We start from the raw sequence: 24,405 nt of genomic DNA, 5'->3' as shown, positions 1-24,405 counted from the left end.
ACCTTGACAAGAGGAATACCTATGTAAGAATGCTGTTAATCTACTACAGCTCAGCCTACAACACCATAGTGCCCTTCAAACTCATCACTAAGCTCAGGGCCCTGGGACTAAAATCCTCCCTTTGCAACTGGGTCCTAGACTTCCTGATGAGCCAACCCCAGGTGGTGAAGGTAGGCAACAACACCTCCGCCACGCTGATCCTCAACACGGGGCCCCACAGGGGTGCGTGCTCAGCCCCCTCCGGTACTCCCTGTTCACCCATGACTGCGTGGTCACGTATGGCTTCAACTCAGTCATGAAGTTTGCTGACGACACAACAGTGGTAGGCCTGATTACCAACAACGACGAGACAGTCTACAGGAAGAAGGTGAGAGCCCTGGTGGAGTGGTGCCAGGAAAATAACCTCTCCCTCAACGTCAACAAAAGGAAGGAGCTGATTGTGGACAAAAGAAGACAATAGAGAGAGCACGCCCCTGTCGTGTCTGGACTATCATTAAATGTGAAGACTTATTTATATAAAATCAGTTCTCTAGGTTGAATTACTTTGTGATTAAACTAATCATGTAAACATGAATTAACTGGGAAGTCGGGGCACCACTGAAAATGTTGAGATTTACAGAGTTATAATATTCCGAATCTAACTCTTCAGATATTTTAATATCTGATCAATTAGTCTTCTATTAATGAGTTATTATTATTACCTCATCAGTTCTCATTACAGAAAGTCACAAACTCTTGTATATCTGCATGAACCCTAGCCTAAATCATGAATCAGCGATATACAAATTGGCTTAATTATTTATTTACTAACTAACTAAATAATCACACATATTTACATAACAAACAGTAGATATTTGGGTTACTACATGATACAAAGAAAAAGTCCCTAGCGGACGATGCCGATATGATGGCTTGGTAGACAAAGGAAAGGGGTGGGGACTGAGAAAGAGCGGGAAAGACAAAATGGATTCACTACACACAGAGGATAATTATATTCACTGAAATGCTAATCCTTTGCACATGAACCGTCGCTCATTCGAGAATAATTGCAATGCATATATTTACGCCCGTATGTCTGTCCATCTGCTGGAGAGTCAGTTCATCTGAGAGTCACTGGTTATCTTCCCCAGAAGTCACAATGTCCTTTGTGGTTGTAGGTGGTTAGAATGGTTACTTCAGAGTACCATTCGGAAATGTTCTCATTGAATAGATGCTTCGGCGGTTGTCGGTTTTCTCGTTCTAGACTTATGTATTTTCTCGCCGCAGACTAGTAATTGTACGTCTTTGATTTGCTCTTATTCTGTAGTGATCGATAGTCTGAGTTGAACCATTTCCAGCTGTGTAGCCAAAACTACAGCTGTATGGTCCAATGGTCTATAGAATTGTAGCCATTCCAAAGTGGGAACTCTGTCTCGGCGTTCTCTGACTTCCTGTACATTTTGTATGAAGTGGGTTTTATACTCTGTGGAAAAAGGGGCGGTTCTATGATGCCTCATGTGATGTCTGGGCTCACAGGGGTGTGGTCACTGACTAGTTAATCTTTATATGAAAATTCATACTCTCATTTAGAAGGTTAACATCACATTACATCTTTCACAAGTAGTTCCATGTTTAATCCCATACGTTTCATAATATTTAGATGTAAACCTGACAGCTGGTAAATGTACACTTTCAGAGATAGTCATGTGTGTCCTGTCCTTCATGAGATCACCAAATGAAACACACTCGTCATGACTGTCCCTTAAGCGTCCCCGGACTATTCCCACATTCTCAAAAGTAGAAATATTGTTTAATTATCCCATTTTGGGGATTAGAAGTTTGACCAAGTCTCTCTCTGGGTCCCACAGTCACACATTGCTATCTCAATACTACAGACCCAGAAGCAGAGTATTTACGACTGTCATAAACTGTGGAGAAAGAGAAAGAGAGAGGCTGTGATCCTCCCCCCAGGGCATGTCATGCCACCCCCATCTACCTCAATTGGGCTGCAGTGGAGAGGGTCAAAAGCTTCATCAAGGACCTTAGCCACCCGAGCCACAGCCTGTTCACCCACGTTACCATCTAGAAGGCAGAGACAGTACAGATGCACCAAAGCTGGGACTGACAGATTGATGAACAGCTTCTATTTCCAGGCCAACAGTCACCACTAGCCGGCCTTCAGCCAGTACCCTTCCCTGAACATTAGACACTGTCACTCGCCGGCTACCACCTGGTACTCTACCCTGCACCTTAGAGACTGCTGCCATATGAACATAGAGTAATTGAACACTGGTAAATGTAATAATGTTTACACACTGTTTTACCCTATTTATACAGTACATTCAGAAAGTATTCAGACTCCTTGACCTTTTCTACATTTTGTTACGTTACAGCCTTATTCTAAAATGTATTAAATATTTCTTTCCCTCATCAATCTACACACAATACCCCATAATGACAGAGCAAAAACAGGTTTAGACATTTTTGCCAATGCATCAAAAATAAAAAACAGAAATACCTTATTTACATAAGTATTCAGACCTTTTCCTCAGTATTTTGTTGAAGCACCTTTGGCATGACGATTCTAGTCATGGCTCATCCTATGTAACTACTGCTATACATACCTTTTCTATTCACATACTGTCCATATTGTCTGTACACACCATTCACATACATATATACTGCATTAGTATTTCAGACTCTAGTCCAGAAGCTAATTTCCTGCAATTCTATTCATTTTGCAATGGGGTTTGTACTGTGTATTTAAATTCTGTATTCAACAGCTCATTCAAATTTTTCTACTACTGTACATTGCATTTTAGTTACAGTTTCTTGCGAAAGTATTCACCCCCTTGGCATTTTTCCTATTTTGTTGCCTTACAACCTGGAATTAAAATAGATTTTTGGGGGGTTTGTATCATTTGATTTACACAACATGCCAACCACTTTGAAGATGCAAAATATTTTTTATTGTGAAACAAACAAGAAATAAGACAGAAAAACTGAAAACTTGAATGTGCATAACTATTCACCCCCCCAAAGTCAATACTTTGTAGAGCCACCTTTTGCAGCAATTACAGCTGCAAGTCTCTTGGGGTATGTCTCTATAAGCTTGGTACATCTAGCCATTGGGATTTTTGCCCATTATTTAAGGCAAAACTGCTCCAGCTCTTCAAGTAGGATGGATTCCGCTGGTGTACAGCAATCTTTATGTCATACCACAGATTCTCAATTGGATTGAAATCTCTGGAAGACTGAAACAGGTTTGCCTCAAGAATTTCCCTGTATTTAGCGCCATCCATCATTCCATCAATTCTGACCCGTTTTCCAGTCCCTGCCGATGAAAAACATCCCCACATCATGATGCTGCCACCACCATGTTTTGTTGTGGGGATGGTGTTCTCGGGGTGATGAGAGGTATTGGATTTGCACCAGACATAACATTTTCCTTGATGCCAAAAAGCTACATTTTAGTCTCATCTGACCAGAGTACATTTTCCATATGTTTGGGGAGTCTCCCACATGGCTTTCGGCAACACAAACGTGTTTGCTTATTTTTTTCTTTAAGCAATGGCTTTTTTCTGGCCACTCTTCCATAAAGCCCAGCTCTGTGGAGTGTACGGCTTAAAGTGGTCCTATGGACAGATACTCCAATCTCAGCTGTGGAGCTTTGCAGCTCCTTCGGGGTTATCTTTGGTCTCTTTGTTGCCTCTGATGAATGCCCTCCTTGCCTGGTCTGTGAGTTTTGGTGGGCAGCCCTCTCTTGGCAGGTTTGTTGTGGTGCCATATTCTTTCCATTTTTTAATAATGGATTTAATGGTGCTCCGTGGGATGCTGAAAGTTTCGGATATTTTCTCATAACCCAACCCTGATCTGTTCTCCTCTACAACTTTGACCCTGACCTGTTTGGAGAGCTCCTTGGTCTTCATGGTGTCGCTTGCTTGGTGGTGCCCCTTGCTTAGTGGTGTTGCAGACTCTGGGTCCTTTCAGAACGTGCGTATATATACACTGAGATCATGTGACAGATCATTTGACACTTAGAGTGCAGACAGGTGGACTTTATTTAACAAATTTGGTGACTTCTGAAGGTAATTGGTTGCACCAGATCTTATTTAGGGGCTTCATAGCAAAGGGGGTGAATACACATGCACGCATCACTTTTCTGTTTTAAATTTTTTAGAAATGTTTTAAACATGTTATTTTGAAACATGTCACCCTGAGTGACATCAGCGGAGTCAGAGGTATGGCCATTGAGGCAAATGTAGTTTGTCCGGACAGTTACCATATGGTGGTGTTGCACTGGTTTTCCTATTTCAGACAGTCAAACCTATATTGATCAGGCCACACCTACCAAACGGGAGCAAGCGTAAATGCTGTTGAAGAACGGTGCACACCGTTTAGGGGAAACGTGTTTAGTACAAACCGTCACGCATCGTAGCAAAAGATGAAACGAACTGATGCCTCATTCACATCATGTCGGGAACTCGTAATTACGTCCTTCCCACTGGAAAAAAATTATGTGAACGTCCCTTCAACTCGTAATTACGACTAGGAAACTCAGGTATGATGTCTAGATCTAATGTTTCCCACATGCTGTACTCTGATGTCACGCAACACTGAAATGGCAACAAACTTGACTGCCATTTTGGATGTCAATGGTGAGAATGGTTCTTGAGTTCCTTCCTTGCTCCGAACGCTTCAAGTCGTTCCTCCGATCACTCCGACATGAAGTGAATGCAGAAGCGACACACCCCTGAAACTGGGTTAAGTGGGCGGGGCTACATAAGGTGAAAGTTACCAGGAAGTGACTGCCCCTCAACCCTGTAGCTTTTGAATTTTGACTTTGTGTTTGGTCTTCAATGGGGAAAAACGTAATGCAATGGTCTTTAAGCGCAAAAACATCATAAAAGGCATCTGGCAGAAGTAAATTAATTCACAAACACAAATATACACTCAAGGACAGTTTATTAGGTACACCCATCTAGTGCCAGGTCAGACCCCTCCTTTGCCTCCATGGATTCTACAAGGTGTCGGAAACGTTTCACAGACGATGTTGGTCCATGCTAAAGCGATGGCATTAGCAGTTGCTGCAGATTGGATGGCGGTACGTTCATGTTGCAAACAGCCAAATCCATCTCATCCCAAAGATGCTCTATTGGGTTTGGTCAGCAACAATGTTCAGATAAGCTGTGGTGTTCAATTGTTGCTCAGTTGGTATCAAGTGACCTAACGTGTGCCAGGAAAACATTCCCCACACCAGTACACCACCACCACCAGCCTGTACCTTTGACACCAGGCAGGATGGGTCCATGGACTTATGCTGCTAACACCAAATCCTGATTCTGCCATCAAATCAAATACAACAAGTGTAGACTTTACCGTGAAATGCTTACTTACAAGCCCTTAACCAACAGTGCAGTTCAAGAAGAGTTAAGAAAATATTTACGAAGTAAAATAAAAAGTAATAAATAAAAGTTACACAATAAGAATAACGGGGCTATACACAGGGGGCACCGGTACGAGTCAGTGTGCGGGGGTACAGGCTAGTTGAGGTAATCTGTACATGTAGGTTGGGGCGAAGTGAAGATGCATAGATAACAAATGAACAGAGAGTAGCAGCAGTGTACAAAAGGGAGGGGGGGTCAAAGTAAATTGTCTGGTGGTAATTTTATTAATTGTTCAGCAGTCTTATGGCTTGGGGGTAGAAGCTGTTGAGGAGCCTTTTGGTCTTAGACTTGGTGCTCCGGTACCGCTTGCAGTGCGGTAGCAGAGAAAACAGTCTATGACTTGGGTGTCTGGAGTCTCTGACAATTTTATGGGCTATATACACTGCTCAAAAAAATAAAGGGAACACTTAAACAACACAATGTAACTCCAAGTCAATCACACTTCTGTGAAATCAAACTGTCCACTTAGGAAGCAACACTGATTGACAATAAATTTCACATGCTGTTGTGCAAATGGAATAGACAAAAGGTGGAAATTATAGGCAATTAGCAAGACACCCCCAATAAAGGAGTGGTTCTGCAGGTGGTGACCACAGACCACTTCTGCTGCTGGGTTGTTGCCCTCCTACGGCCTCCTCCACATCTCCTGATGTACTGGCCTGTCTCCTGGTAGAGCCTCCATGCTCTGGACACTACGCTGACAGACACAGCAAACCTTCTTGCCACAGCTCGCATTGATGTGCCATACTGGATGAGCTGCACTACCTGATCCACTTGTGTGGGTTGTAGACTCCGTATCATGCTACCACTAGAGTGAAAGCACCGCCAGCATTCAAAAGTGACCAAAACATCAGCCAGGAAGCATAGGAACTGAGAAGTGGTCTGTGGTCACCACCTGCAGAACCACTCCTTTATTGGGGGTGTCTTGCTAATTGCCTATAATTTCCACCTTTTGTCTATTCCATTTGCACAACAGCATGTTACATTTATTGTCAATCAGTGTTGCTTCCTAAGTGGACAGTTTGATTTCACAGAAGTGTGATTGACTTGGAGTTACATTGTGTTGTTTAAGTGTTCCCTTTATTTTTTTGAGCAGTGTAATTTGCCGAATGAAGCGCGAGTGATGGAGAAGGACCATATCGTTTCAAGCAAGTGCATTTCCAACCACGTTCGCTCTCCTCGATTAACTTCGACCTTTTTTCAAAAGAGTCGAAAGATGACGCAGGAGGTTAGCAAATCGAATTGATAAAAGGCCGGTGACCGGAAACCTGCTCCCTTGTTTGCTAAGCGAAAGACTTAGATTCCGAGTTTCCCCACTTGGGAGGTATCAGAATCAACCAATAGCTAGTTATACGGCCTATACAAAGAACTTATGTTAATTTGACTCGTAGTTACCGAGTTTTCGACATGACGTGAACGTGGGGAAATTCCTACCTGTCACGTGCGCACCCCGTATCAAACGCTGGCTAAAAACTAGTTCCAGACTGGGAAACGACATATTACAACGGAGAAGAACATTCCATCGACAGAGGAGCGGGAAAACAGTGAAAAGGGGAAACCCTGTAACACTGGAGGTAAGAGGTATCCCCTGTTATTATAGTGTTATTAGGCCGCACTATTCCAGCTTTCCGTAGCCCGCTAGCTAGCTGCTGAGCGATGCTGGCAAGCTAGCTAGTTGAGGCAGGCTTGCCTTGTCAAAACGGGCCCCTGCTGATAATGAGGCAGTCTGTAGGTAAACTGTTGTGTTGGAGTTAATCAGCGACATTGGCAGCCACACCTGTTCACCGTAAATATGAGGATAACGTTAGTGTTTAAAAAGTAGAGTTGACTTACCTCCCAGCTGATACAATCAGATGTTTCAAGTTCAAAGTTAGCTAACGTTACCAAGCTAATGTTAGTTAGCGTTTTCTAGCTAACTGCAGCAGCCAGCGTTTACCATGTATGCAATGCGCTAACGACTGTCGTTAGCATTTGCAACTGCTAGCGAACTAGCTAGCTAACTGTTACTCAATCTCTTATGCAAATGATTCAAACGATGTTCGTAACTAACGTTATTTAGGTAATTTAGTTGGTTTAACTAACAAAATACTTTACTGTCTACATGTTAGTCGATATTATTGTTCAACACGACTAGCTGAGCTGGCTAGTATAACCTGTTAGCTGGCTTTTTAGTGTGGCGTCATTTCGCTAATTATCTTTGCCTTGAAAAAGGGATGTTCAAATAACTCATAGTGAAAAGGAAAGTTCAGAAATGTATAGTTGTCCTTTAACCAATGGCTTTATCATGTCTATCCTTCCCAAGAAGGGTAAATCTTAAATGCAACTAAGCCTTCAACAACTATAACATCATTGTCTGAGTACAGTATTTGCCCATCCAGTATCTCACTGATTTGCATAGTCTTAATTGCTGATTCAAAATTACTTTTCAGGTGCAAAACTAATGTACAGCTCTTTATTTATATATGCAGATATCAAAGTATATTGATATTAAGCATTCCTTTATATTTTCCTTACAGCAATCATGGTAGGCGAACGCCGCAATGGGAACCTACTTGTCCAGCTGGGCACGAAGCTGCAGGCCTATCCAGAGGAGTTGATCCGGCAGCGGCGGACTCACGATGGCCAGACAGAGTACTTGATCCGCTGGTGCCTGCTGGCCATAGACGACGGTAGTGGCTCAGGTGGAGGGAGCAATGAGGCAGGAGGAGGTGGGGGAAGCAGTTCAGGGGTGGGTGGCTCCAGCGGCTCAACCTCAGGCGAGAGCAAGACGGAGAACATACTGATGTGGATGTCAACGGAGGATGTCTACGCCAACTGCCCCACGCTACTGGGCAAGCGCAAGGCAGACACCCAGCGGCCCCTCCAGGAGGAGGAGAGGCCCAGTGGAGAGTTCCCTGCTGATGTCACCTTTGACGAGGTGGAGCTCTCAGACATGAAGGACGATGTCAAGAACTTGGTCACGAGGGCCCGCAAGCAGATGGCCAAGAAGAGCGACTTTGCCATCAGCATCACACACACCATCCACGTGCTTAGTGCCTACGCCAGCATCGGCTCACTGGTGGGCGTCTTCAAGGAGACGGGTGCCCTGGACCTGCTCATGGAGCTGCTCTGCAACAAAGAGCGACAAACCCGCCGAAGTGCTGGGAAGATGCTCCGGGCTCTGGCCTCTCATGACGCAGGTATGGGGTTTTGATAGTTTCATTCTCAGACTGTCCCAGTGTCAGCCATGTAGGAAATGAGAGTAGAGAGACTGAGGCTGTGGAAGGGGATTTAACACATTTCCAACCTATCACCTTTTCAAGATCACTGACTAGACAGAAAAATCAGGCTTACTGGTAGGCTAGGGAGGGTTTCTGCCCTGTTGTTTTAAGCTAGACTATCCTATACTAGGGCTCTATAAAATCTGTAATTCAACCAATATTAAAACACTTATTGAACTTAGTAGGAAATCAACTAAATATATGTAACTTATTAGATCATTCATTAATTTGCCCAAGTTAATCATAAGACATGAACAAAATGCATCAGTGATTTGTATTTTCCTGCAACTTTCTGAAACGGTCTGAAACGGCACAGTTTCAACATGAACAAAATGCATCAGTGATTTGTATTTTCCTGCAACTTTCTGAAACGGCACAGTTTCAACAGAATGTGTGTTGTGCGCGTATGTCTACACTATGTAGCCGTTACCGATGTTGCTAATGAGCACCTTCTGGTAAAGAGGTTTGCTAATGGCAATGTTGTGAACAGTGCCCCATGCTGGGGGTATGGGCATGCATAAGCTATGGACAAAAAACGATTGCATTTTATTGGTAGCAATTTGAATGCACAGAGATACTGTGACGAGATCCTAAGGCCCATTGTCATCCCATTCATCTGCCACGATTACCTCATGTTTCAGCATGATAATGCACAGCCCCTTGTTGCAAGGATCTGTACACAATTCCTGGAAGCTGAAAATGTCCCAGTTCTTCCATGGCCTGCATACTCACCAGACATGTCACCCGTTGAGCATGTTTGGGATGCTCTAGATCGACATGTACGACCGCATGGTCCAGTTCCTGCCAATATCCAGCAACTTTGCACTGCCATTAACGAGTGGGCACTCTCCTAAAAAGTTACTTTTAAAGTTAGTTAAATACTGTGACTTAAATATATTTAGTTGAAAACAACCCACGTCTTCTGCTACTATTCGACAACTCGGATTCAATATTCAGGCGTCAAGTTAATGCAGGACTGCCTTCACGCAGAAAAGGAAAGATAAAACACAAACGATCTTGCTGCATTTTTGTAAACGCAAATCTAAAAGTCTGCTTATTGTAAATTCTGCTCGGCTTCAGTCAGGGTTCGCTCCAAATCATGAAAGTACGAATAATTTTGTTCTTCAGTTGCAGTTCTCCACTTGGATCAAATATATCTGTGCTCTTCATTGGATCTCCATACAGCACTCTTGACTGTGTAGGCTACTTTTCTACAGTACTTTCCTCCTGTGTAGTTTTTCTCTGGTAGCAAGTTAAAATTAAATTCAAACTAAATATTAGAAATGTAGCTGGTGAAATTCTTTCTAATGATAACCATTAGATATATGATGGCCAAGCATTGTTTTACCAAAAAATACCTTGCTTTTTCATTGTAAGCTAATTTACATGTGTTGCTGCTAGCCAAACAGCGTTTCACTTCTGCTGTCATCTGATGAAAACAATTTTCTACTGAATGTGTTACACTAGAGTTTTATGCCCCGTATTACTCTATTGAAGCCAAAAAACACTGTCATTCAATATGAAATGCCGATGAAATGGTTTAGAACAGATTTTGGTGGTCTGCTTTTTGAAAATCCATGTTTCTAAAAGCTGTGAGCCCTGATATTTGTGGAATGGAGACTGATTAGTTGCCTTAACTTCTGAGAACACAAACACTTGCATCTTTCATAGAGTGGGGGCACTATAGTAGGACTGCCCCCCCCCCCCGATTTATTTTTTGACCGATTGGTCAATGTTATAACCTATTTCTCCATATATTAGACACCTTATGTTTTAATGAAATCAACTATATGTAGGCTACTGAGCTTGTCTGATGCGTTTAAGCACTATGATTTAAAAATGAAGACACACAAATTACTTGAGGGAACCTGAGATCAATATAGCCTAACCAGAAGAAAAAACCTGTTCCTGACACCCCCCCCAGCCTGCTGCTGCTGGTCTTCTGCCATTTAGTGAAGTTGCCGGTAATAGGCTACACCAGCGGTCAACAACCTTTTCCATTTGGAGTGCCAATTTATTTGACCATTTCTATTGATATGATTATGATTTTCATATGCACAATTTTATGGAACAGTTTAATTTGTAATCGTCTTCATATCTCAATCAATGTCATGTGGTCAATCAAAATGTTACAATTCAAAATGTAAATATTGCTAATATGTAAGAATAGCATACATACAGCCAACAAATAAAAACATTGCATTCGGTAGGTAGAAAATATCCTGGTTTTAAAAATAAATATCCTAGAAATCACATTGGCTATGCATGGCCTGTCTGCAAGGAACTTAACATTGTATAAACTTGGTCCAGCCCAAAGCATGTGCTTGCAACATTGTATAAAATATTTTGGCCCCTCAGTTTCCCACAGCTGTAGGCTACTTGCGCAAGGGATAATAAGTAATCGGGTAGGTCTATTTTATGCCATTTCCACCAGATCAGAGCATTAATTTTTTTCCCCCTTTCATGCTGAGTGGTTGTTGAAAGAGGAGAGGGCTGGAAAGATGTTTTTGAAATAGGCTACGTTGAGGAATTATTGTCGTTATCAATGAATGTAAAAATACTTTGCTGTTTGAGGCCAAGACAAATTTACTTTAAGCTTCTCAGTGGCGGTGAGTTAAGACAATCCTAAATAGTATCAGATCCCCAAATGGGCACATTTTTATGGGCCTACATTTGTGGGCAGTCCAGGTAACCTAGGCCTACTTCTATGCATAATCAAGTGCGTGTCCTTACTCAAGATTGACAGGAGCGCCCCAAACAGAAGACAATTAATAAATTGACTACTCGTGTAGTGTATTTGTTACTTTACAGCCTTATTCTAAAATGAATTAAAATCAAATAAAAATCCTCAATCTATACACAATACCCCATAATGACAAAGTGAAAACAGGTTTTTAGAAATTTGCAAGTTTATTACAAATAACAGCTGACTGATGCACGTGTGGCACCTTTTTATAATTCAAATACTAAAATGGTTTGTGTGATATTAGACTTTATTAGTTGCGTAACCACCTATGTAATTTGTTAGGTTATCCAGGGATTTTTCTGCCATTGAAATCCTTAGGCGGGCCTCTTAGGTGGCCCAAAAATGCTTGTCTAAACGGTGTTAGTCTTTAATTACACTGGTACACTTTAGGAATTGAAAAATGCTTTCAGTTTAACTTTATATAGAAAAGAAAATGGACATATTTTGTATTTATTTTTACCCCTTTTCTCCCCAATTGGTAGTTAGTCTTGTCCCATCGCTGCAACTACTGTATGGACTGGGGAGAGGCGACGGTTGTGAGCCGTGTATCCTCTGAAACACAACCACAAGCTTCTTGACACAATGCCCACTTAACCCGGAAGCCAGCCGCACCAATGTGTCGGAGGAAACATCGTACACCTGGCAACCGTGTCAGTGTGCACTGCGCCCGGCACAGGAGTCACTAGTGCGCAATGGGACAAGAACATCCCTGCCGGACAAACCCTCCCCTAACCCGGACGACGCTGGGCCAATTGTGCGCCGCCCCATGGGTCTCCCAGAGCCTGGACTCGAACCAGGATCTCCAATGGCACAGCTAGCACTGTGATGCAGTCCATTCGACCACTGCGCCACTTGGGAGGCCCTTAAATATAGTCTTTGAACTAACATTCACAAATAAAAGCTAGTCAGGGAGAATTGACAGTTAATTTAGCAGTATTGCGTTCATGTTTGATCAAAAGAACACAGCATTAGCCATGGCGAAATGCCTATAATTGCAGTATATTAGCTTTAAAACTGCAACATTTTCTCTCGGCTCCATGTCAAAATGGGTAGAATTGCAGGAAATGTGCTTTCAAACTGGAAAAAATTCTCCCAGCTTGTTGGAGAAATGTGAATTTGCAGGAAATTGTCTACACCGCCAAGATGGGGGCCTCTAAAATTCACCACTGCCGGCGGGCCAATTGCGCCCCCTGCCACGCCCACCACTTATGCCCCCTTTCAATCCAGACAAAACCCTGTTATCTCTGTGCTGTTAAATTGTGCTTTACCGGAATAAAAGAAAGTTACTGGAGACACAACTCATTTGGATATACGTGCTGAGGTCAATATGTAAAGCTTATAAAGAGCAGTGATGCTATCAAGAGCAGTGTGCAGGTTTCTTTTCTCATTTTATTCAACTGTTACCATGCACCTGCAAAAAAGATGGCTCAGATGTGCGAGGGCCTTTTGAAATTTCTATAGGTTTACCATCGGCAATAGTTTTGGTAGTTTTTCTTTAAACAATCAGTGTATATGGTAATTTTTTAGATATACAGGGTGAAGTTGATTAGTTTCGTAAGGACAGTAATCAATTTGAGGTGCACTGCATGACGCGAGAAAAGAAGATGACTGAGTAAACTTCCAAGCGGTCAAAGCCATTCCATGGGGGTGAAATCTGTAGTTGTGCTCTATATTCATTGGTTATGTCCTGGCTAATTTGTAAATTATAAATGTTGATACATTACTTGCTCAAACACTTAATCTGCACAAATTACCAGATAATTATTGGATGATGGGGATTTTAGAACCAAAGTGTGGGGGACAAAAAAACGGACTACATTGTGTTTTTCACAGGACTCGCATGTAGCTTGTTTTTGTCGGCCAATCATCAGTGGCACTAGTCTCTGACTCTGTCGTGGCAAGCAAGTTAGGATATCACTGGAAGATTGAATTAAAATGATGCCGTTAAATGAGAAGGATATGTTTCAATGACCAAGAGCCAGCAGGTGGGCTGCTACTTACAACTTTGAATTAAGTTATTGTGTAGGACGGGGGAAAGTGCAGCCTATAATCTTTGATTAGCTAGTTTTAACTAGCTTCTCTTCTTGGTTTGATGCAGTAAAAACGAGTGCTATGTAATCAGTGGATGATAAATAACCTAGCAGCTAGAAGTTAGTAACTAGTACAAGTGGGCTTCTTTGCTTCCCTCTCTTCCTCCTTGTGCTACTCAGCCACAGTCACAAACACAGCACGGCTTTTCTCCCACCTGCTGCCAGCTCAGTTTTCTTCTCCTTTAGTTTGTGCATTTAAAAGCTTCAGTTTATAACATAGCAAAAACAATGTATTTTCTGCTGCTTCCCTCATTCGATTCAGATCAGCCGGGTCTGAATTTGACAGGGTCTATACAGGGCTGGGTCTGGTTGTCCGTTTGGACCGGGTCTCCAGATTTAAAACATACATTTATTCAGGTAGGGTCCAGGGAGGAAAGCTTGTTGGACCTGAGAAGACATCTAATCTTAGAAATGTGTTGAATTGTCTTGAACGGGAAATATTCATATCCCAAATAATAGGTCATTAGGTCTGTGTGATATTAATAAAGGTTCAAAGATATTCTTCTGTAAACATCATTGGCCTACGTAATGGTATTTCTGAACTACTCATAGCTTTATTTTCTGAAGAGGGGCTTGAAGTCTGGGTTTAGCAATGCAGTTTTTCCACTGGTTAATCTTACCTTTGGCTGATGGCCTTAGTTTGCGTAGCATTTTCTATTTGACCAACAATGCTTCCGGTTTGATTTTAAAGGTGTGAGTCTTTGGGTAATGGTTAGACTGTGGGCAATGGTTAGCCTAACTATGGGCTCTTGTACTTGCCCTTTAGTCATGACATGAATACTCTGTAACTGTAACTTGGAATTCTGTGCAACTAGTCCGGATGTGAACCCGGATCAGTTACAGCTGTTTGTTATTCATTTGAATATACTCTGAATTGTTGACATTGGCTAAGTCTGTAGCAGTTGACAGCCATGAAACGTGGTCAGTGACAATTCACTGATGCAATGACAATCTGTACAATGCAAAACACTGAAAGATTAGTGGTACTGGTAAAGCCTTGTACCAGGTCCCACCAAGCATTTCTTGACCATGTTTTTTGCGTTCCAACTGACCCTTTTTGGCAATTTGATGTAGCCAGATTACAGAGAATTCCCCAGTTGTAGAGCTGTTGAGGTTTTTCTCATATGCGTCATCAATGAATGGTAAAAAAAAGAAGGGCCTACTCATCTTCCCTTTATAAAGAGGCCACGTCGGCCACCTCGGCTGATTGGAATGTTTGTTTTAAGGTTTCTTAGCAACTATGTTTGCTGGAGGAAATGGATAACATTTTCATGTTTGATAAGAAATATTTTTTTGAACATGCTTTATGAAAACAGTCAACATTCATTGAATTTGGTTGGGTTGTTGATTGTTATGGTAGGTTACTTTTTCTCTTATTAAGCCACTCACAATTTTCCTTACAACAAAAATAAAAAAAACTGTCTGCTCTGTCATGAATGGAATAACACAGTTATAGTGTTGTATTGCGCTTTGGTTTCTGTACTTTTGGAATTCCCACTCCTTGGGCCATGACGGTCCAACCTTGTGGACTCTTAAATGTGACTCCCCTATCAGGATTGCCTGAGACCTTTTGACATGGCGCTAAGTAGAGGTCGACCGATAACATGACAACTTAATCCATTTTAGAATAAGGCTGGCTGTATGTGGAAATAGTCAAGGGGTCTGAGTACTTACTACGAAGGCACTCTATGTATGGGGGACAAAGGAATGGTGTTGTCAAGTTATGTCAACCCCTATTCACACTGAGTCCATTTTAACTTGTGATTTGTTAAGCCAAAATGTACTTCTGAACTAATTTTGTCTTGCCTTAAAAGCCATGAATACTTATTCAGTAACTATTTTAGTTATTGCATTTTTATTCATGTCAATTTGTAGAATTTTCTTTCCATTTTGAAATGGAGTACTGACAATTAAAATTAAATATATTTAAATCTCACGTAACACAACAAAATGTGAATTAGTTTGTGGGTGTAGACTTTCTATAGGTACTATATGTACTATGTAGGCACCTGGGCTCAGCCATAAGGGAGAATAGGCATCTACCACCCCATTACCACTATCAGATTACAGGGGGGCAATGTAGTTTATTTTTTTAATATATATATTTTTTGGTCTGCCCTTTTGGTTCGTAAATCAGCATCACCCGCTAATTACCTTGTCATTTTTGCAGATTGTGTGTGCTAGTAATATATTTATTGTTTACTTGTTAGCTGTGAGGTATATAGCTAAACTTTGAATTTCACCACATCTTAAATTTGAGTGGTTTGGAAGGTTTTACCGAGTGATCTCTCTCTTTTCGGCCATGCAGTGTGCCTCGCAAAAGTGATCGCTGTCCTCCTTATGAAATTATTAACTTCCCCCTGTATATCAAATGACCATATACACTGTTTAAAGCTGAACTACCAAAACTATTGCTGATGGTGAACCTGAACAATTACAATAACATCTATTGTATGCTCCTTTCAGCAGGTATAGCCAGACGAGTCGTCTCGGGTACTTAGTCTTCTTCTTTTTGTCCTGGGTGGGACATAAGGCTGCAACAATCTTCTGCCACTGGAATTTGTCTTTGGCTACAGTTTGCACCCTGTCCCCTGAAAGACCCATCTCTTCCAGCTCAGCCACCACTGTCTGTCGCCATGTTTTCTTTCCAGTTATCCATCTGCGGGCAACTTTGGGCAACCCCTCTGTCATTGTATTTTTATTTCCAGGTTTCTCTTCTAACCCGTCCTCCTATACAGGTTTTTGTTTGGCCTGAAGCTGATGTAGATCTTGCAGCGGCAACTATTGTGTAAGGCATCAACCTTGCTCAACTCAGTCTTGACTACCTGCCAGCACTCAGCAATATAAAATCAGCAACTTCACATTGCTGTTATAGAGCCTGATCTTAGTTTTGAGGCTGTATACTTTTGAGTTCCTTATGGGACGTAGTCGACTGAAAGCTCCTCTGGCTTTGTTTAGTCAGGCCTTGATGTGTGTTTATTTTATTTTTATTATTAGGCTTCCAAGATAGGTAGTTGTCGACATACTCAAGCGTCTCTCCATCGATGGTAATTGGCGGTGTATTAATGTACATGTCTTGGGTCTTCTGTATGTTCATATGGAGACCAGTCTGTTTAGCATACATGCTGAGTCTGACTACTCCTGGAGTTGGATGATATAGAGGCCAGATCATCAGCAGAGTTGAGGTCTTCTAGATGGAAGAAGAGGGTCCACTGGATTCCTCGGGCATGGTCAGATGTTTGACGCATTACCCAGTCAACGGTAACAAGAAAGGATGCAGACTTGTCTGACACCAGACTTAAGTTGAAGTGACTCCAGTAAGAGAACTATCAAGGATGATGCTACATTCAAAGTTCAAATGAGGTTGACAATCTTGGGTGGTATTCTGTAGCCTCCAAGGATTCTCCATAACCTCTCATGGTGAACACTATCCATTACCTTCTTGAAATTAAGTTTATCTAGAGGGGTGCATTCCACGTGAGGCACTGCTCGACGTTGTGCAGGGCAAAGATCTTCCCTTGCGGAACCCTGCATTTTCTTGTCTTAGTTTGTCATCGACAGCAGTGCCAATTCGTTTGAGGATTATCCTGCAGAAGATTTTCCTGGGGATGGAGAGGAGTGTTGTCACATTCGCTGAGGTTTCCTTTCTTTGGCAGTTTGACGATAAGTCCTTTTCTCCAGTCTTGTGATATGATATTATGCTCCCAGATCTTGCGAACGAGATCAGTCAGCACCTTGGTAGTGGTGTTGACGACAGCTTTAAGTAGCCGTTGTCTCCGGTAGCTTACTTTTATTACACTATTTTCAACCGCGCGTAGATGAGGATAACCTAGCAAATTACATAAGCTTTATTTGAGTGACAACCTAATATCACTCAAGCCATTTTAGCATTTGAATGCTGAATGTGCCACACAGGTGTCAGATATCAGGAACAGGCCGCCTACCCAGCATTGCGCTGGGAACATTGCTCAGTTTGACTACGTTACTGATGCTGCCTGGGGGCATGACTAGATTAATGACTGTCAACATTTACATGCAGTTTGACACTGAAGGAGAGGATGCATCAGTTGTCACAAGATGAGCGGTATTTTCGTAAGGTAGAATGTAATATGAGAAACATTTTAGTGAACTGGCAATTTGTAACATATTAATACATTTTCTGACCAATGTATTCTACACTTGGACCGGTTTGGGTCCCGCGGACCGATGCACTTGTATCTTAAACATATTTGTATCTGGGACTGAAGCAGTGAATCATTACCTCACTTTTTTAGAGTATGTCTTGGAGTTCAAATTGAGTGCAACCAAACATGGTTGTTAATCAGGTAGAGGGGTGTGTGCATATGCAACTCTCCTGGGACAGTGGTAACCACCTCATTAGATACTAGGTGTCATGAGACTAACAAGCAGTGACGATTCAGAAGGTAAGCTTAAAATATAGTGTCCACATAAAATAATGGTGCTCCTGTCTTCCCACAGGGAGCCGTGCCTATGTGCTCCTGTCCCTCAGCCAGCAGGACGGTATTGAGCAGCACATGGACTTTGACAATCGCTACACCCTCCTGGAGCTGTTTGCAGAGACCACCTCCTCTGAGGAGCATGGCATCTCTTTTGAGGGGATCCACCTCCCTCAGGTAGCTACCAAATCATATTCCATGTCTCTGTACTGTACTCTTACTTACCGATGGGTTCCTACATGTACCTCTAGATCAAACCAGTGAATTACCGGTCGTTGAGATGTAATGTGACGTTTCCCCTGTGCTCCAGATCCCAGGGAAGCTGCTGTTCTCCCTGGTGAAGCGCTACCTGTGTGTGACGTCCCTGATGGACAAGCTCAACACGGCAGGGGTGGAGTCGAGCTCTGAGCGACAAGACGCAGCAGGCTCCTCAGGGACAGGCCACCAGCCGGAGAACCTGCGTGTCCAACGAGAGTTTGAGTTCACCATGGCCATGGCTAACCTCATCTCTGAGCTGGTGCGCGTCATGGGTTGGGACCGCAACCGGCAGCCGCCACAGTCAGCCGGCCTGGTCCAGGGCAGCGTCTGCGGGGAGGACCAGGAGGACGAGACGCCCCGCCGTGTGGTGCGTTCTATTTTCCAGCCCCGCTTCTCTGCCTCTGCTTCTGCCTCTCCTGCCGCTGCCGCCGCCTCTAACATGGCAGCCGCCACACCACCCAAGAAGAAGACCGGCAACGGCTTCAAGACGCGCACAGACTTCGCAAGCCGCTCGGCTTACGTGGAATATGTGCAGGAAAACCTGAAGAGCGGCATGCTGGTCCGTATGTTGGAAGATTATGAGGAGGTCAGCGCTGGTGATGAGGGGGATTTCCGCTACAGTAATGACGGCTCGCCACCAGTGCAGGTAAAAAATCACACCTTGTATCAGCCTAGACTGTATCACACAGCACAGGCTCCTGCAATTTGAGTTAGGGTTGAGTGGCGACGGATTTGGGAAAAACATTAACGCTGTTAGGTCAGATTTGCTGTAAAGTGATTGGCCTATTGCTATCTTCTTGTTTTTCTGTGCACAGGTGTACTGGACCTCCCTGTCTCGAACCTACTGGGTGCACTGGCACATGGTTGAGATCCTGGGCACTGGCACCAGTGGACAGGGTGAGAAAGACGCCCAGGAGAAGGCCTCCACCCTGACTGAGACCATCAAGCTCACGACTGGTAAGAGAATCCCCTGCAACCACAGACTCACTCATGTAAGTGACTTTTAACAGTAACTTGGCTCCGAAGCACCAAAGAACACAAACTTTGAGCCCTAATGCACACACAGGGTATTCTGTAAATTCAACAAATTGCCATAATGTTTTTATTAGAAACTGTCTAATATTGTTGTCTTCCCTTGTATGCAGTGAGTCAGACATTATTCTCCAAGCCTCCTGGTGGGCTGTACTCGTTGCCTTACCTGGCTGAGGGGCTGCAGTCTGACGGCGCCACCCTGAGCAGGGCCGAGTGGTGGGAAGTGCTCTTTTTCATCAAGAAGCTAGAACCAAAGCAACAGCAGGAGATCAACAACATCCTGTGTCAGAGCCTCGATGAACAGGCAAGTGCCCATCACTGGCTGTGGCGGGCATGAAATGTCATACAAGCCTTTTGGATCATCTACATTTTTAAAATCAGTATAATAAATCAATTGAATATACACTATCACAATAAATGCATTACTTATTTTAGGTCTAAAGAAACATGATGTGAAGAAAATACAGAATATGATTTGCCCTACTGTATGTTATCTGACTATGCACCATGCTGTAGGCTTGTTAATTTACCAGACAAGATGTTCTTAAGTCCCGTGCCATTATTTTATAATAAGAGGAACATATTTGAACTTAGCTAAATAAAATAGAATGGATAGTTTTCCCTTTTCGGAGCGAGAGTGCGCCCATATGAAGTGGCTATGCTGAGCGTAAGTGATCATTTGAAACATGTACTATATGCTAGATTTAGAGTTATTTAGGAACTTTAGTTGTGAGTGACGCAAACCTTAGAATGCCTTAGAAATCACAAAATATGAGCTGCATGATGCGACCTATAGGCTGTTGATGATTTTGAGAAAGTCACACAAAAAAGCTTGCACTCTGTTCCTTGTCTCAGGCTGCACACGGTGTTCTCTCAAGTGATCATATTTTCACCCGTCAGAATATTCTCAATTTAATCTGGTCTTTACTTTAATGGCCCATTTATTAAATGGGCAAGACAAAAAAGGTGTGTCATCCGTATGCCTTGGAGTAGCGAATGGAAGCCACTTCCCCGCCGGTATGTTTAAATGTTTTCACAACAAAACATATCTTATTAAACTGACAGTCCCTCTGCGTGCTGGAGAAAGGAATGAAGGAGAGGGGGGAGGAGATGGAAACTCACGGTGGTGAGATATTCTGTTGCTAAAGGTAATGTCTGGCTATTATGGAAATATAAAAATATATTCACTATAAAATACAAATTCACTAAGTGTAGGCTAAATCTGAATTTGTTTAATTTAGGCTAGACCAAAGATGTCTTTCTGCCAGGTGTAATATGTGGTTGGCTATGTATTGTGTAACAATCCATTTGAAATCAGTTTTTTTTCTTTTCGTCTTGGGCTCATAAAGGCTTATGCGTAAGCTCCAATATGCATATGGGTGATTTGAATTAATCCTCACCTTAGAAAGTGCTGTCCATTTTGTTGTTAGGCTCTGAAACAACATTCACAACGGCCATGTTTTCCACTCAGTTTCAAACTATTGATGATCTCCTTTCTTCAAATTGAGCAATCACAGTGAGTTGTAAAAGCACATACCGTGTTAAGTGTTTTGATGGATGTTCGAGTGAAAATAGAGCCCCCCCCGCCACCCCATTCGTCTTTATTTCCCACTCTCTAATCCTCTCACTCTTCCTGCTCTTTTCATGACGCTCAGCCCCCATGGATGTTGAGATTAGATTTCATGTTTTTGCCTTGCCTCTCTCTGCTCTGTCAGATGTCAGATGTAGACGAGGCCACTCTTATCCAGCTGTCGGTGCCAGGCGAGGTGGCCCGGAAGCTGCTCCACTACCTGAAGCAGACCCTGCAGAACTCGTGTCTGTGGGACCTGCTCTGCTCCCATGCCTTCTCTAAACACTACCTGCGGCGCGGTGGGGGAGGCCTGGAAGACGATGAGCTGCTGCCCGACGGCTCCCTCGGATCCTCTGGCCTGGGTGGAGGACGGGGCAACTCATCTGATGCTACCGCCGCCGCCTCTTCCTCCTCTGCCATGGGCTCATTGTCCAAGAAGCCCAAGAAGGAGAGTACAACAGACTATTGCTCTGACACAGAGTCTGAATTGCCCATGGAAGATGAGTCTAACTACCCAGAAGACCTGATGGAAAAGATGAAAGGTGTGGCAGTCTGTTTGAGCTTTGTTTGTTTTTGTTGTTGGCAAACTACCTCTAGCTGTAGCCAACCCCTTTTTCCAGAGAAAGACAAGTGAAACCATAAACATGCCCAAGAATACAGGCGTGTTTTTATTACCTCACACTGTTGCACTCTAGCCTGATTTTAAATAATGACAGCCATTCTTGCTCGAACATGCTTTGCCTTGTGTTTTCCCCACCAGTGTTTAACAACCCCAAGGTGCAGGGCAAGAAGACAGCCCTGGAGAAGCTGGGGGAGGTGGTTGACATCATGAAGAAGAGTGGCTCAGATCCAGTCCAGCAGCTGGCTGGGATCAAGTTCATCATCCAGGTCCTAGAGGACGAGGGGCCTCAGGAGAGAAGCACCCTCAGGACGGACGCTGTCCAGACCATACGGTAAGGCTGCAGCCTGCACACTTTTATTCTCTTAGGGTCACGTTTGAACTCGAACATTTGTGTTCTCCAACTTGATCTTTGAATCCCCCAGGGATAAAGTCCTGAAGCTTTTGGTCGAGATACTGAGTGGGCAGCCCAAGGAGAACGTGGTCAGCACCCTGCGTCTCACCCGCGCCCTCATGGTCAAGTACGAGTGGAGGGTCTCCTTCGCCACTGAAGGTGGCGTCAAAGTTATCCTCTCCTGTATGCAGGAATACCCCACTGTCCCACAGGTCCAGCAAGTCGCTCTGGCTGTGAGTTCTCAATCACTTTGTTTCTTTTTTTTACTCCCGTTTTGTTATCTAGCTAGTTTTGTAATGAAAGAGCACATGTTTCCTTATAGTTTTAGGGGATGACAAGTCATGACAACACTGCAGCTGTGAAGTTATCTATCATGTTTCTGTCCACACTTACATAGTGTGTGTGTGTTGGTTTCTCCCCCTCCTCCCTAGACTCTGATGGTTATCACAGGTGCCAGTAAGCATGACCTGGGCAGTATGAGCAGCTGTTATCTTCCTCTCCCCGAGTCTGGCACACCCATGATGCTCGGGGTCTTTGCCAGTATTGGCTCTGCCACCGCCGAGGGCTCCAAGGGACTGCTGGCTGCAATCCCCGCTGGCATTGAACTGATGCTCAACACACCTAGGTATGTCTTTTACACCCCGACTGGCTCTCAAAGGGAATGGTAACATGCCCAACTCCACTGTTTCCTATGATGACACTGCTATGTCACAGTGGCGGCTAAGGGATATCTGCTCTCTCTCTCCTACCAGGTGTATGTTGTCGGTGAGGAATGGTCTGTTGGTGATCATCATGCTGATCTCCAGTAGTAAGAGCCTGGCGGAACAGCTGGTGGCCTGTGACGTCAGCGCTGTGCTCAAGAAGTGCCTCACAGCTTCGCGGCCAGTGAACATGCTGGCCATCATTGCCCTCAACCACATTTCCATGGTCCACAAGCTGGAGAAAAAAGGTACGATTTCATTGCTCGTTTGAATACACTCCTTCCGGTTATGTGTAGGGGTTCCTAGCTAGCTAGTTGCACATATGCTTTTTATGCCATGCCTCTTGCATTCCTATAATAGATCCTTCTTCCCACAATAAATGATAAAGAACATTTTATTGTCCTCTTCTTGTGGGCTTATGTCCTAATGGGGACAAAGAAGATTAAGTAAATAAATTCGGTTCTGGATATTTTTTCCAGAGTCAAAGGATGAGTTGGACTTCAAGGACACAGAGCTGAAGATGCTGGTGGTGAGCCTGAAGGAGATGACGGCAACCAAGGAGGTGATCCTGACGCTGGAGCAGCTGCTGTGCGACGACGCCTCCCAGCTAGAGGAGGAGCGCAACCAGGTGACCCGCAGCCGAGAGACCTACCAGGACCTGGTGCGCCTCATGGACCAGCACCGAGCTGACCGGGCTGCGCAGCTCTCCATCCTCAGGTGAGACGGAGGTGCTTGTTGTGCTGCCAACCGACAGGGTTTAGTTGTTGGAATGTCATGTCAGTGCCTAGATCATGTCATCAGTGTACTGTGTAATGAACCTCCAAAGGGCATGTTATGTATGCAATGCATGTATTTTATTTTCAAGAATATACAAACATTTGTATATTCTCTCCTGTAGAATATTGAACAAGTTCTTGGACAATTACCTGGAGGATCTGCTTCCATGGCATGAGAGCATAGAACCATGCTTGTCTTCTATGACCGCATTCATCAATGACCGTGAGGTAGGAAAGATCCTCCATGATTATAAACCGAAACGCACGTAGTTATAATCCTCTACGTTTCTATGTTAGGTATGTATTCAATTAATGGTCATGTAATTGACACAAGGTTGTTTCGTCTAGGTTGTCCAGCTGCTCATCCGCTTCCTGTATCGCCTGGCCTCTGTGAACAAAGACTATGCTGTGGTGATGTGTCGTCTGGGCACGAAGGACGCCCTGGTCAAGGCGCTAGACAAGCACAGTATCAACCTGCTGTTGGTCACAGAGCTGCGGGACTTAATCACAGACTGTGAGAAGTATGCCAGTCTCTACAAGAAAATGACCACCAGCGTTCTGGCTGGTTGCATACAGGTTTAATACAAATTCTACTATCTTACCTATTCAGTCAGTTACAAGACTAGGTTTCTATATTGTAAAATTCTATATTGTTTAAAAAAAAATGTTTTTACTTGTAGGTCTTTGAAATGTTCCTTCAATAGTGGGTGCCACATTTGGCTTGCAAGTGTCACGCTACTCTGTTGCTAATAGCTCATTTGTAATCTGCTGTCCTTTCTAACCAAATACAGATGGTTTTGGGCCAAATAGAGGAGCATCGGCGAAGCCACCAACCAATTAACATCCCTTTCTTTGACATCTTTCTGCGCAATCTGTGCCAAGGTGTGTTTATTTAAATTATTTTATATCTCACTTTAGCTGACTCAAATCACAAGTGAATACCAGCCTTGCATAGAAATGGTGCCAAAATAAATAATGTCATTACTTTTGTATTTTTTTCTTCTTCATAAAATCAAATGAGTACTGTAGATTTATTTACTTTAACCAAACATCCCTTGAAGTTTTTATTTAGCCTC

General features: G+C 43.3%; 1 protein-coding gene across 4 annotated transcripts in view; it reads left to right on the top strand.

Moving 5' to 3' along the window:
- Positions 1-6,834: 6,834 nt before the first annotated feature.
- The window catches only part of LOC139570765 (cullin-9-like), a 33,588-nt gene continuing 16,017 nt past the window's right edge, over positions 6,835-24,405 (top strand). For 3 of the 4 annotated variants that reach the window (XM_071392916.1, XM_071392915.1, XM_071392914.1), the window contains exons 1-15: positions 6,836-7,000; positions 7,943-8,605; positions 18,002-18,156; positions 18,290-18,883; positions 19,053-19,194; positions 19,383-19,573; positions 20,985-21,381; positions 21,600-21,792; positions 21,884-22,085; positions 22,284-22,477; positions 22,605-22,801; positions 23,033-23,270; positions 23,452-23,557; positions 23,678-23,905; positions 24,121-24,211. In XM_071392916.1, coding sequence (XP_071249017.1) covers positions 7,948-8,605; positions 18,002-18,156; positions 18,290-18,883; positions 19,053-19,194; positions 19,383-19,573; positions 20,985-21,381; positions 21,600-21,792; positions 21,884-22,085; positions 22,284-22,477; positions 22,605-22,801; positions 23,033-23,270; positions 23,452-23,557; positions 23,678-23,905; positions 24,121-24,211 — 3,586 coding nt within the window. In that variant the 5' untranslated portion in view covers positions 6,836-7,000; positions 7,943-7,947. Of the gene's footprint in view, positions 7,001-7,942; positions 8,606-18,001; positions 18,157-18,289; positions 18,884-19,052; positions 19,195-19,382; positions 19,574-20,984; positions 21,382-21,599; positions 21,793-21,883; positions 22,086-22,283; positions 22,478-22,604; positions 22,802-23,032; positions 23,271-23,451; positions 23,558-23,677; positions 23,906-24,120; positions 24,212-24,405 lie in introns of all 4 variants that reach the window. The other variant, XM_071392917.1, reaches the window with a different exon arrangement.

This window comes from Salvelinus alpinus, chromosome 3 (genome assembly GCF_045679555.1).
Source record: "Salvelinus alpinus chromosome 3, SLU_Salpinus.1, whole genome shotgun sequence".
NCBI classification, from domain to species: domain Eukaryota; kingdom Metazoa; phylum Chordata; class Actinopteri; order Salmoniformes; family Salmonidae; genus Salvelinus; species Salvelinus alpinus.
This window is presented reverse-complemented; position numbering and strand designations above follow the sequence as displayed.